The sequence below is a fragment of the Lytechinus variegatus genome, chromosome 5 (genome assembly GCF_018143015.1).
Source record: "Lytechinus variegatus isolate NC3 chromosome 5, Lvar_3.0, whole genome shotgun sequence".
Classification (NCBI taxonomy): Eukaryota; Metazoa; Echinodermata; class Echinoidea; order Temnopleuroida; family Toxopneustidae; genus Lytechinus; species Lytechinus variegatus.
In genome coordinates, this window is record NC_054744.1 from 23,049,535 (window position 1) to 23,063,096 (window position 13,562).

The following is a 13,562-nucleotide window of genomic DNA, read 5'->3' on the forward strand; positions in this document are numbered from 1 at the left end:
GTGTTGCAAGGAACTTGCGTTCAATTGCAAATCGAAGGCAAGTCCCAACAACCAACCACAATGAGGTGTTGCAAAAAAGTTAAGGACAGAGGACTTCATTTGGAACTGATGTTTTTTGCAACACCCTATTAGAAGGTTATCCTCAACACCCACTGCCATCAGCAACAGTGTTCATCCATGTTACAGATGAACGTTCAACTCCAGGGCACCTTTCATGAAATTTGTCAGCACTGAAAAGTTGACTTTCTGCAACTGTTACTATAACAAGAGCCAGAGAAGCCAATGCCTCTCGGCCAATCAAAACCAAGGATTTCATCGATTTTGTCAGTGCTTAAACTTTCATGAAACACCCCCGTGAAGAAAGGTATCTTTTTCTAATAGACTGAAAAACTAGTTAACTGGTAGTTTTTCCTGAAGGGTTTTTCTGTTACACATTGTCAATCCTTCATCATGTCAGAGGAACATTAAAAAGGGTTTGGACTATTCAAGGTACAGACATAACAGTTGGGTACTTCAAAGTGTTTCCAGAATACTGTCCTCAGAAACCTTGTTAAGTTCCCTCCAAGAAATTGGAGTCATTCCACGACATCCTCTGACCAATCTACATGTAGGGTGGAAAACTACTTTAAAAAGACCACCTTTTTGGGTAAAGGAACTATCCATTGCATGTTGGTGTCTTCAGTCAGATGTTCTGAAATAATTCTTGAGAAGGTCTTCAGTGATCCTTGGCTGGTGCCCTCAGAGCCCTTTCACCATCCCTCGTAACCGGAGTTCCTGGAGCTCCTGACATACCCACTCTGAGATGATCTGCTTGTTGCCGTCAGCGAAGATCCGGATGAACGGGTGCTGCATCAGGTCCTGAGGCTTTGGACGGTCTCCTGGTCGCTTCTGAAGACTGGGATGGCGGGAGACAAAGAGATAAATCAAGTCAAATTAACTTTAAATTGAATAGATCGAGAGTAATTGTCACACACACATTGGGCATTTAACTGAGGTCCATTTTCTTAAAACTTGTTACCGTAACAAATGCCAAATGATTTTGTATAATTTATATAGAGACAACTATATTGTTTTTAAATGAAAAAAATAAATGTTTATTTGAATTTGAAAAAAAAATGCAATAACAGTTTGAAGCTACTGAACTCATTCGATTTGATTGGTTGATAGTATACTTGATAATAGCATTTATGCATTTATTATCACTATTCAGACTTGTATAACTCATTATGAAACAGGCCCCAGTAGTGTTCTTGCGAATACAAGAGTACATGTAAATAACTTATACCTTGGTCACATTTGCTCTACGGCGGCCGTACGGCGAGTCGAAAACGGCCGTTTTTTTCAGTTTTTGTACCAACTACATTATAGGTGGTTTGAATTAAAATTATCATAACGGCTGTTTTTGACTCGCCATACTGCCGCCGTAGAGCAAATGTGACCAAGGTATTAGTGATAAGTCAAATAGACCCATAATTCAAATTCTGTCCTAGGGAAACAGGCAAACAACATTCAAGGTAAATATTTTGAGAATACTAGTATTGTTTTTATTCACTGAGACATTTGTTTATTTCACATTAATTTTTTAATCATCATGTGGAGCATTTTAATACAATTTGCTTGAATAAGAAGGAATGTTCAATAAACAAAACCCACTCAATCAAAATCAAAACTGTATAAAAGTTCAGATTACAAACAGACCTGACATGCCAATTCATGTTGATCAAAGTATATCGATAAATGGGAAATAGTCATTCAAGTAATTCCTCAAAAAGCTGTGAGCATCGTAGTCTGTAGCCTATATGTAGCTTTAATAGCCAAGGTGGATATGTGCGCAATATAGATACCCGATATTATTATTACATCATAATATTTTCAAAGGGGGTTTCATTTACTAACTAAAAGCAAATACCGATATGTATTGTTCGTCTTCATATATTTAAGATCGCAGTATAGCATAATCTATCGGGATAAAACCCCTTAAATACAACACAAAAATTTCTTGTAAATAGGAACCCTACTGCAATGTAAGGTTTAAAGTTCCGTTTTTACCATCTATTTACGAAGTCAACAAAGGGTGCTGAGAACTTGTCGCTTGGTAACCTTGGTGGATGCTACAAAATAAAAATATGACATGAATTCATGAAATATGTTTTTTTTTATTTACATACAATATCACACAATATAAATGATATTTCAAAATTCAGTACTGAAAATAAACATTCTAAAGAATAAGATGTCAAGGTTCCAATCATATGGAGTACCAAAGTGTGGCATCATCAATTTTCACTTTTTGCATTTCAGCATTTTTTATACCATACTATGGTAGAGCATGATGAAAAAAAAAACCCACAACCTAAACATGGTTGGAATCGGTCCGTGGGGCCCCAAGATATGACCTCATAAATACATAATTAGCCTCTTTAACAAATTTTCGGCATTACTCCTATTTGTTTAAGATCAGTATGCTCGATCTGTAATGAAAATCATAAGATCAGTATGCTCGATCTGTATGAAAATCATAAATTATAAGTCAGAAAAAATTGGAACCAGTGGGATTCGAACCTGCCATCTACTGCTTTCCGGGCAGCGACTCAACCACCAGGCTATTCTGGTTCACGGTTAAGCCACGATGAACTGGAATTCAAATACCCTCGATCCTCTTCTTTCTGACTCATTACTATTCAAATGCCGTCCGCCGTGGACAATAGATAGTAAATTAAGAGGCTTTTTATAGGAGGAGATTATAATTTGTTTAACAAATTTTCGGCATTACTCCTATTTGTTTAAGATCAGTATGCTCGATCTGTAATGAAAATCATAAGATCAGTATGCTCGATCTGTATGAAAATCATAAATTATAAGTCAGAAAAATTGGAACCAGTGGGATTCGAACCTGCCATCTACTGCTTTCCGGGCAGCGACTCAACCACCAGGCTATTCTGGTTCACGGTTAAGCCACGATGAACTGGAATTCAAATACCCTCGATCCTCTTCTTTCTGACTCATTACTATTCAAATGCTGTCCGCCGTGGACAATAGATAGTAAATTAAGAGGCTTTTATAGGAGGAGATTATAATTTGTTTAACAAATTTTCGGCATTACTCCTATTTGTTTAAGATCAGTATGCTCGATCTGTAATGAAAATCATAAGATCAGTATGCTCGATCTGTATGAAAATCATAAATTATAAGTCAGAAAAAACTATTGTCCACGGCGGACAGCATATGAATAGTAATGAGTCAGAAAGAAGAGGATCGAGGGTATTTGAATTCCAGTTCATCGTGGCTTAACCGTGAACCAGAATAGCCTGGTGGTTGAGTCGCTGCCCGGAAAGCAGTAGATGGCAGGTTCGAATCCCACTGGTTCCAATTTTTTCTGACTTATGATTTATGATTTTCATACAGATCGAGCATACTGATCTTAAACAAATAGGAGTAATGCCGAAAATTTGTTAAACAAATTATAATCTCCTCCTATAAAAGCCTCTTAATTTAATAATTAGCCTCATTGAAGTCAATGTATTATTGGCCTGGTTCTAAATGTTAGGAACCAGAGAAATCATACCTTGACTTCAATGGGACTAATTATGTAATAATGAGGTCATATCTCTGGCCCCCATGGACCGATTACCACCAAATTTTGGAAGTGGGGTATTTCATCAAGCTCTACCAGAATATGATATCTAAATTGCTGAAATGCAAAAAAAAATAAAAAGTTTTTTTGTGACTTCATCACCTTGGTACTCTATGAAATAAGCTCCCCAAAACATGTGGTACATGTATCTTATGTGACCAGGCACCGCAGAACCCACAAAAAGTCACCAGAAATGAAATTTTAGTTATACAGCCCTTCTGAAAGAGCAGACTCTAAGCTTTAAAATGATATATAACTCATGCACAGTGATTGACCCTAACCCACACAAAAGGAGAATGTTCACTGCCATGGAAAGCTCCTTTTGAGTATTCAAAGGGGGATTAAAACTTACTCATCTACCAAAGAGCACTTACTATTCCGCTATTGTGTATTGTAGATAAAAGGAAGATTAAAATTCAATAGAATTTCTATAGAAGGAATCTCCAGCTTGCCATCAAAATTCACACACTAATTAGATACATCCTGTCCATTAGTTTGAACAAGTATCAATGTTATAAGTTATCCTACTTTAAATCTATGGGAGTTCAAAGAGAGACAAATATTCAGGTTTTCGTTAAAACGAAACGGGATTACAATTAACTAAAAAAGAAAAAAATATGTCTTATAAATCATTCAAAAATAACATTTTAGGTTCGATTGGTACATCCAACTTTTTACAGTAAATAGGGGAGAGTATACTCTTTCAGAAAACACTAAAATCTGAAATTTGGACATTCTGACTAAAATCCTCCAATTGAAAATCACTGTGATTATTTGTGGGTTTTGTTGTGCCTGGTCACTTCAAAATCTCAAAAGCCCCAAACCACAAGGGTGAATGATGATTTATCAATATACCTTCAAGTATCATCTTTCAGGAAAACTATAGAGTGTAAATGAGGTTTTTGATCACTTTGAAATAGACACACGTTGATTATTCAAAAATGCAATGTGTGGAATTCATGAGGTCAACCAATCTCTAAGGATTGACTCATCAGAGCGACATCAATATACATGTATCATGGGTCTTACTAATGAAACAAACCAATTGGCATCTACTTTGACTAATATCAGCAGATCACCATTCTTATGAACCTGATAGGCCGGAATACTGGCCTGCCAGTAAACGTGCAAATACCCGATACCTACAGCCATGTGACTTCAAAAACATGGATTCTAAATGTCAGGTGATCTTCTAAAATGACGTCATCTTTCTCGTACGTGTTTGATATTTCTGTTTGTAGACTACATGTGTAGGTCTACGGGGAGCTAAACAACTTCAGCCGGCTTGGTCCGGGTACTAGCGGGGGGGGGGGGGAAGATGCCGTTGGGTCTCGAATCATGGTAGTTCTCGAATGTGGTCGATATGTCGTTCATGTACAAATAGTTCAGGGTATAGGTCATGGCCGCCCCTAATAATTCCGGGTTCAAAGGGTTAATAAAGACTGCTGTTTAATATCTTATGATTTTAGGTTGAATTATTCTGGGATTCTGAAGGTCACATGATTTATAATATCTAGGACAAATTAAAGGCCTATTTATTTATACAAAAAGAATCACAGATCATGTGATTTGAATTCTACCTAAACCCATCATACCATGACGAAAATTTTGCGTTTAAGAACAGTATACCCCAAGTTTCCCTTATCATCAAATCTCTTCTCAAAACAAGCATGAAATTTAAGTATAGAAACACCTGTTTCTTGACCTCGGTCCGAAGATAATACACCCCAGCATCAACGGTCACAGCAGGGGGCCACACACGATGGATTGCATTCTGTTGAGTGCATGGAGTTCCATGTATACACGCGTTGATAGAAACTTTTTTCTTCCTTTCTTTCTTTTTCTTTCTTTCTCTCTCCCTCCCTTCCTTCCTTCCTTCCTTCCTTCCTTTCTTTCGTTAAGACTGTATCGTTGCCCGAGTGAACGGCATGCATCCCATATTTTCTTGTTGTACGGACAGAAACTAGATGGGATGCATCGCGGTCCTTGCATGCTACGCATACCGTAATTTTTATTCCGCATACTTTCCTTATTTCGAGGTCGATTTTCTTCGTTCGAAATTGAAAATGGACTAGTATTGGATGTCTGAATGTAATATGCCTTTGAAAACGTGATTAATATCGAATACAATAATTTCATTCCGAAGATCCTTCTACAGGCAGACAAGTCTTACGTAATAGCACAGCCGTTGTTTATCATTTCGTCCTTGGCTCAACGCTCGTTTAGCTGGCCCGTGGTGGTGAAATCGAGACAAGGGGATTACCTGGCCAAGATGGGTTTATCGGGGTTGGAAAAGTTGTTTGAGATTTGCAAACGCAAAACGGGGTATGCGACCGCAGTTTGCAGTCCGAAGTGAGGTCGAGAATCAAACGGGAAATTTTCGTAATGCTGTCCAGGATCCCCCCCCCCACCGTAGAGTAGTAAAGACATTTCAATTATTATAGTTCACTCTGGTTCAGACAATTGAATTAGTCTTTACAACTCACTTTATTGCCATGTCATGTTCATACTATTCACATTAATGATAAATGATGAGAATTCGATCATTCCTTTGCCACAGTAAAAATGCTTACCTCATGTACAATGCATTGCAGAAGATCAATAGGCTATAGTTTAAAAGTGAAAAAGAAAACAAAAACCAAAATAAAGATATGACTGTTTGCTTTCTAGTATTTACAAAAGACAAATACTAAAATAATGCAAATAAGCATATTATAACATAACATTTAACACAGGTTTGACCTTTATCTGTCAAAATGCAGTCTCAAAGAGATCTTTCATATTGATGTCACATCCAAGTTCAAACTTTCAAGTATGATTGTAATCACCATACCGCACACCTGTCTTTATTTATTGAACAATTACTTTGGGTGATTCGAATTACTCTCTGATATTCACAACCAATATTTTCTCCATATCGATATGATTATAGATATACATAAATGTGGCTATTAGTTTAGATGACTGTGGGACTTTTGCGACCAAAATTAACATTTTGAGAAACAAAACAATTAAGCATTGAAAAAATAATGTAATTATTTGTAAATATGTGTAGTGTTTCAACTTACCGATAATTCATGCTCTCTTGGTGTTACCTGAAGAAAAAAATGAATAACAGTATAAAAATAGTAATGTATAAATAGTTCCAACATGCACATATTGATAACTCGTCACAAATTACTATGAAGTTAAACATTCCTTTTTATGAATTACATGTGTAAACATAAATGGAGGCCTACATAAAGAGTGTATAACATTATACTCAAAAGTAAAATACATGTAAAATGGAATACTCATTAAAGGAGACATTCGAAGAATCCAAAGTATTTTATAATGCCTTTTTGTGGTCATCATTGTAAAGGCGAAGTATTACTAATCAGATATATAACTTCACTTTTCAAAATAGTCATTAGAGTTTGCAGAAATCAGCTCTCAAAAATGATTTATTTTCATGCCATATTTCTGCCTTCCATCGGTCCTCTTGCGAGCTCCAGCTGAGTGACGTCACACAATGAGCGTGAGCAGCTGAGCTGACAGCAGCCCATTGAAGACGATCTTTCCAATCAGCGTTTTTTGCTCTTAGAATTGTTTATTCCTCACAAGATTGGTCTTGTTATATAGATAAAAGTTTGAATTTACTGAACAGTGAAATAAAGTGCACATTTAACGTATTTTGGTAACCGATATTTAGCTTAGAAAAAATGATTTTTTTTTCAAGAAATATATTTGAATAAACAAAGCATATTTTCACTTAGAAATCACACTTGCGACAAATTGATATTATAATCAATATAAAGCATAGACATTCTTCGTCACGACTGAAAAAAAATTATGAAATTTCATTACGTAACAAAGTCAGGAACCACAAAATAACATGGCAATATCCATCGCGAAATGATTGAAATTGCAGTTGAATTGCCGAAACATGATTAGCCCACAGCGGCGAGCGGACTTTGTTTCATATATCTTAAAAGCACACCACAATGTAGGGAATAGTCTGTGGCCAAACGTGTTGGCCATCGTTTTGTCGTGTGCGAGGACCCTGGTTCAAAACTCGGGTTAACTTGGTTATTTTTTTTTTATTCCTTCTCGTCCCTACCCAGCTTTTTTTTTCTTGTGAAATCCCATTCAGACCTGTATTTATCAAATCTTATTTAATTGCTGCTTTTGATTTCAAGTTCTTGATTAGATTCTACTCTTATTTGGGATGGGAGGGGTACAGGATGAGTTAAAAGTCAAGTCCACATCAACTAAAAATTATTTGAATAGAGTAATTTCCCTTGCTGTTTTTACTCAAAACAGTCACAAAACAATGATATGCAAATTAGTGTTGTCACTCACATCACATTCGTTTCTAATTTTTTTGTGGCATTTTGTTTTTTAATTCTTTGCAGATTTGAGTATAGGAATTTCTTCATCCGAACACAATAGGTTACATTTACGGAACTGTAACTCTAAATGTTATTTGGAGGAATTAAAATCCCTCTGAAAATTTTTCAGAAAAAAAATAGAAAATTAAATATCAAATCTACATGTCATGTAAATATATCAAACAACAAAATACAAAAGAACTTAGTGCGTGTGACATAACGGTTAGTGTAATTTGCACATCGACACAGATGAGCATATCATCGTTTTATAAATTAGGCAAAATTTCTCAATGTTAGAGTAGTAATTATATAAATTTGAATCAAAGTTTTTATGAAATTTCCTGCAATATCTTATTTTTCTTTAAATTCAAATGAATTTTTGATTGTGTGGACTTCTCCTTTACTCTTAATGTAGGGAATGCATAGCAATATTTATCCAGAAACAAAATTGTCTTAAAATATGCAAATCTGTAATTGGGCACATGTTCACTTGTCTTTCATCCAGGCCACTTCCTCACACCCACCAGGCTTACAGTCTTAGAACAAAAAAAAATGATGAACCATCACACAACAGCACACAACATTCAGTGCTTCACAATAAATATTTCACTTCTGTTCATACATGTACATGCAATAAATATTGTGGAAAACAATTAAAAGGCGTACCCATATTCATTTCGTTTAAAAGGACAAATATATTATACCTTTCGAGAAAAATCAGCACGTTAGATATCTGATAACAAAACACAAATATGGGGCACTGCAAGAAACTTATGTTCCATTGCAAATCAAGCGTAAGTCTTAAATTCAAATTCAAGCGTAATAAGGTCGAGTTGCAATAGCAGTTCAACTACATGTACATGTTTGTCTTTAATCAAAGGACTTACCCTTGATTTGGGACGTGTGATTGATTAGAAAATTTCTTGCAAAATGCCCTAATAACATTAAAATTGTTTTTTTCGTTTTAAGTTGTGTGTTCTTATTTTCGACAAGCTGTATTCATGTCCAAGTCAATTTTTTTAGTTCTCTCCAAAACTGTGCTCAAAATCGTTTCCAAGATCGATAAACATAAATTTTCTGTTGCATCATTATCAGTCCAAAACTTGCATCGTAGCTCCTGGAAAGAATGAAGAAAAAAATGGCTATATCCAAATCAGTAAGAGGACATGATGGAATCTCCCAGATTGAAGTAGCGAGCAGAGACCAGAAGTCACCAGAGTCAGCAAGTGTGCAGATCTGTGTGTAGAAGAGAGAAAAAATAAAGAAATAATTTAAATAATCAAATCAAAGTATGAATTTCATTATCTTGATGATTGACGACGTGCGGTGGCATGTAATTCCCGGTCAACAACAAATAATAGTAGGTTTAGACACCTGAAAAATTCCACTCAGAACACTGGTGCTCTACCTCAACGCTCAAGTGATGTTTGTGTAGGCCCCACTCTACTTACCGCTTAGCGGTAGTGAATCACTTGAGGTACGGTACTCTGTGTTATTACAAAGAGTGCATTTATCTTCATTGTTTTATGTTGAAGGCACTACGCATTCATATGTAGAAGCACTCTAATCAGAAAGAAACACCAGACTCTAGTTTTGGCCAGGAATCAGCATGATCAGGGTAACCACTGCTGAAAATTTGTCTTGCTTCATGACATCGGCATTATGGTGATATAATTCTGTGTATCTGGATGTATACGATACAGGGCCCTCCTGAGCATAAACGCATTGGGTACTAGACCTGTGTATAATAAAAACTTAAACATTTGGCCTTATCGTGAAAACATTCGGCCTTATCGTGAAATTTGGTGTTTGTGCGCTCGTTGTGTACAAAGTCAATGGGAGTGGATCACCGCCGTTGACGAAATAAACGGCAGTGAATGGACTGGTGACAAAAACTACGATAATGCCAAACATTCCTCTGAAACAGCATATTTTCAGCCATGGTCCATGCCAGTGCTCCTAAATAATTTAATCGCCTGAGTCCTGACCAGTTTATTTAGAAATCTGACTGAAGTCTTTGTGAAGAAAAATCTGCTGGAATTGTGCAAAAACATTATTTCTAAAATAAAGACTTTTTAATTTTAATAGTAGTCATGCCAAAATGCATGATTCTAAAATTATATCAGATCTGTATCTGTCATCTGACCTGAATGCATCGTCAGAACAAGTACAGACTACAGTTTCCAAACATGCTTACCTTGACTTTTGACTGGATCAAACAGCGTAACCTGCATCGGCAGCAAGTGAATGGGACCGTACAGCTTGGAATCAGAGCAACACAACGAAGACTGTCGAGTGGACAAAATCGGTCTTTCCAGTTCATAATTCAATAAAAATGGACAAAGTAACACAGTTCTGGTTCTCTTATAGTCTGAAGATGTCGAAATCGGATATCACAACACATGAAGAAAACGGTAAATTCGAAGAAAAATAGAGACCAGGAAGGTGTATCAGTGTATTATGCACAGAGAGATAGTGTGTAGTCGATCATGTGACGTCATTATTCTCGACTGTTTTCGATCGCGTGAATGTCTGCCTGGGGGCGGCTGGGGGGCTGAGAAGGGTCTCTATTAATTTCATTTCTTGCATTTCCACAACATCTGTAGGACTTTTTAGTGACATATTTGTGTATAAAAAGACAAGACCTTTCCATTCATATATAATTTGTCTATAATCATCACTTTCGTGAATTTTCTTTGTGTGTATCCTTTAAGCCCTTTTTGTTTCCAGAAATACATACATACAACCCTAATTGAATGGAGATTTGATTTTTTTGTACTTACTGGATATGGAAATCTACCAGTTGCCATCTGTTATTTAGAAAAAAAGAAAAAAGGAAAAGGTTTAATGCCAAACATAATATTGAAATGGACAGTACATACAGGAGATTGCAAATGATTCCCACAACAGTAATTTAACTAGCTCCAGAATCAAATCATCATTATTTGTGTACAATGTATACCATAATCACACAAAGTGATACATTGAGAGATACTGTAAGTTTGACAAGAATCTGTGAAAATGTTTCAAGCTAATTTTCGGCAGGTTTAATACACAAAGTTACAATTGATTGAGCATGAAATGTACATGTAGGTCCAAAATCAATCACACTTCTTGTAATTAATTGTAAATTTGTGTTTGATTGTTAAAATTGATCTCAATGGTTTCAATCCAAATTTTCAATTGGGCATTGATTGGAAAGAAAATTTGTGCAGTACCACCTTCGTTATTACAATATACAGGCATTACATTTCTAGGAGAAATTGCTATTAAATTGTGCACAATTACAAATAAAGGCAGTCAATTTAAGAGTTAAGAAAAACAAAATTGGTATGTTTTCTTTTTGTGCTATGACTGAGTAGCCCTGAATGTTCCAGGAATTTCTGTAGTTCATGTAGTTTAAGTTTTAGAATGTCAATTCTGTTGGATATGCATACATAACGAGATGCCACTTCTCCCTACCTTATATACATGTAGCTCTCTGAATATCTCTGTGTACATGTACTTGTATAAATTTTTTAATATAAACTTCCAGTTTCTTATTGTGATGTATACATGTAAACACTTTTAAAAACAAAGCTTGTGGATCATGAACTCTGTCTTGTAATTACACAAATTATAAAATTATTTTCATATCCCTAAAGTAACGTTGAAAAAATGGGTCAATAAAGCAAAACTAGCACATCAATGATTTGAAGCTCATCCGGCATCTCACAACGAAATTTAACACAATTTTAATTTCAGCCTAGTTGACACTAGTGAATTATATTGGTGACATAAATTGAGGATATAGAATTCAAATCGATGAAGAAATGACATACATGTAGAAGCATTTATGAGATCTATGAATAAATTTCATATAAATCAAGCATAAATAATTTTCTAGTCAAAATTTAAAAACTCTGTGTAGAACCTTGGTGAACCTAATGTAGCTTTCAGATGGAACAAAAATAATCAAAATCAATCAACAAATAACTAAGTATTTTTGTGAGATTTGAAAATATATGAATAAATTAGCATATTCAATGAGTTTCAAAAATTCTGTGTTGAAATTTTTCGTATCACCACCTCGGGCTATCATATAAAGCAAACAAAATTTAAATTGATTGACAAATGAAGAAAAAACACTTTTGTGGTTGATGAATGAATTTTGCATGTAGCATAAATAATTTTCTAGTCTATTTCAAAATTTTGTGTACAAGTTTGGTGAACCTCATGCAGCTTTACCAGATGGAAGAAAAAAAATCAAAATCGATCAACAAATAAAGAAGAAGAGGCATTTTCTGTGATTTATGAATAAATTTCGCATAAAATAAATATAAAGAATTTCCTACTGAAAATTTCAAAATTCTGTGTAGAAGTATGGTGAACCTCATGAAGTTCTACCAGATGGAAGGAAAAAAATCTAAATCAGTCAACAATTAGAAGAAACTTTGTATGTGAATTTTTAAAAATATGCATAAATTAGCATATTTAATGAGTTTCAAAATTCTGTGTAGAAGTTTTGAATCCCCCACCTAATTCTATCATATAAAGCAAACAGAATTGGAATCAGGCAAGAAATGAAAAAAAAGAAGCATTTCAAAATTCAATCAACAAAAAGAAGAGGCATTTTCTGTGATATATGAATTTTACATAAATTACCATAGATAGTTTTCTACTCAAAATTTAAAAATTCTGTGTAGAAGTTTGGTGAAGAACTGAACCTCATGAAGCTCGACCAGAGGGAAGAAAAATAATCAAAATCGGTCGATAAAGAATAAGAAGCATTTTATGTGAATTTTTAAAAAATATGCATACACTGTAAATTAGCATAAAAATTGTTCCAGTAAAAATTTCGAAATTCTGTGTAGAAGTTTGGTTAACCTCATGAAGCTCTACCAAATGGAAGCAAAAATTCAAAATCTGTCAACAAATCCAGAAGAAACATTTTTTGTGAATTTTGAAAAATGTGCATAAATTAGCATATTTAATGAGTTTCAAAATTCTGTGTAGAAGTTTTGAATCCCCCACCTACATGTAGTGCTATCATATAAAGCAAACAGAAATGAAATTGGACTTGAAATGGCGAAGAAGAAGCATTTTTAAATTGTGGACAGACGACGGACGCCACGCAACGGTATAAGCTCATCTGGCCCTTCGGGCGGAAGAGCTAAAAACAAACTTATGGCCATATTTTCAATTTCATTTTACCAGTTGTAGGAACATTTCTTTTACTAAAAAACATTTTATCGCGACGCAGACATTATCCAAAATGGGTTATCAGGTCGATCCATCTATGCTTGATTATAAAGAAGTATAACTATGAATTCCATTATGTTCAAAATTATTTGTTTGAGTGTATGTGAAATTTAATAAAATGGCAAAACTGGAGATAGCTGTTGTTAGAGTGATTGTCCAAGGCCCCATCTTACAAAGAGTTACCATTGATTCAATCAATTGTAACTATAGAAATTTATCAATGTCATAAATTATTTTCTACAATTTGCAGACTAAAATTTGCAGAGTCCTTTGTAAACAAAGAGAAGCACAGGGAATTTTTAAGAAAACAATGACTG

The 13,562-nt window shown here is 35.0% G+C and overlaps 1 protein-coding gene across 1 annotated transcript in view; it reads right to left on the reverse strand.

Moving 5' to 3' along the window:
* Positions 1-557: 557 nt before the first annotated feature.
* LOC121415757 (dual specificity mitogen-activated protein kinase kinase 5-like) overlaps positions 558-13,562 on the reverse strand; it is a 56,497-nt gene continuing 43,492 nt past the window's right edge. Inside the window, exons 16-20 of the mRNA XM_041609086.1 lie at positions 10,788-10,814; positions 6,703-6,729; positions 6,208-6,240; positions 2,050-2,111; positions 558-895 (exon numbers count right to left, since the gene is read on the reverse strand). Of these exons, the coding sequence (XP_041465020.1) occupies positions 739-895; positions 2,050-2,111; positions 6,208-6,240; positions 6,703-6,729; positions 10,788-10,814 (306 nt within the window). The 3' untranslated portion in view covers positions 558-738. The remainder of the gene's footprint in view (positions 896-2,049; positions 2,112-6,207; positions 6,241-6,702; positions 6,730-10,787; positions 10,815-13,562) is intronic.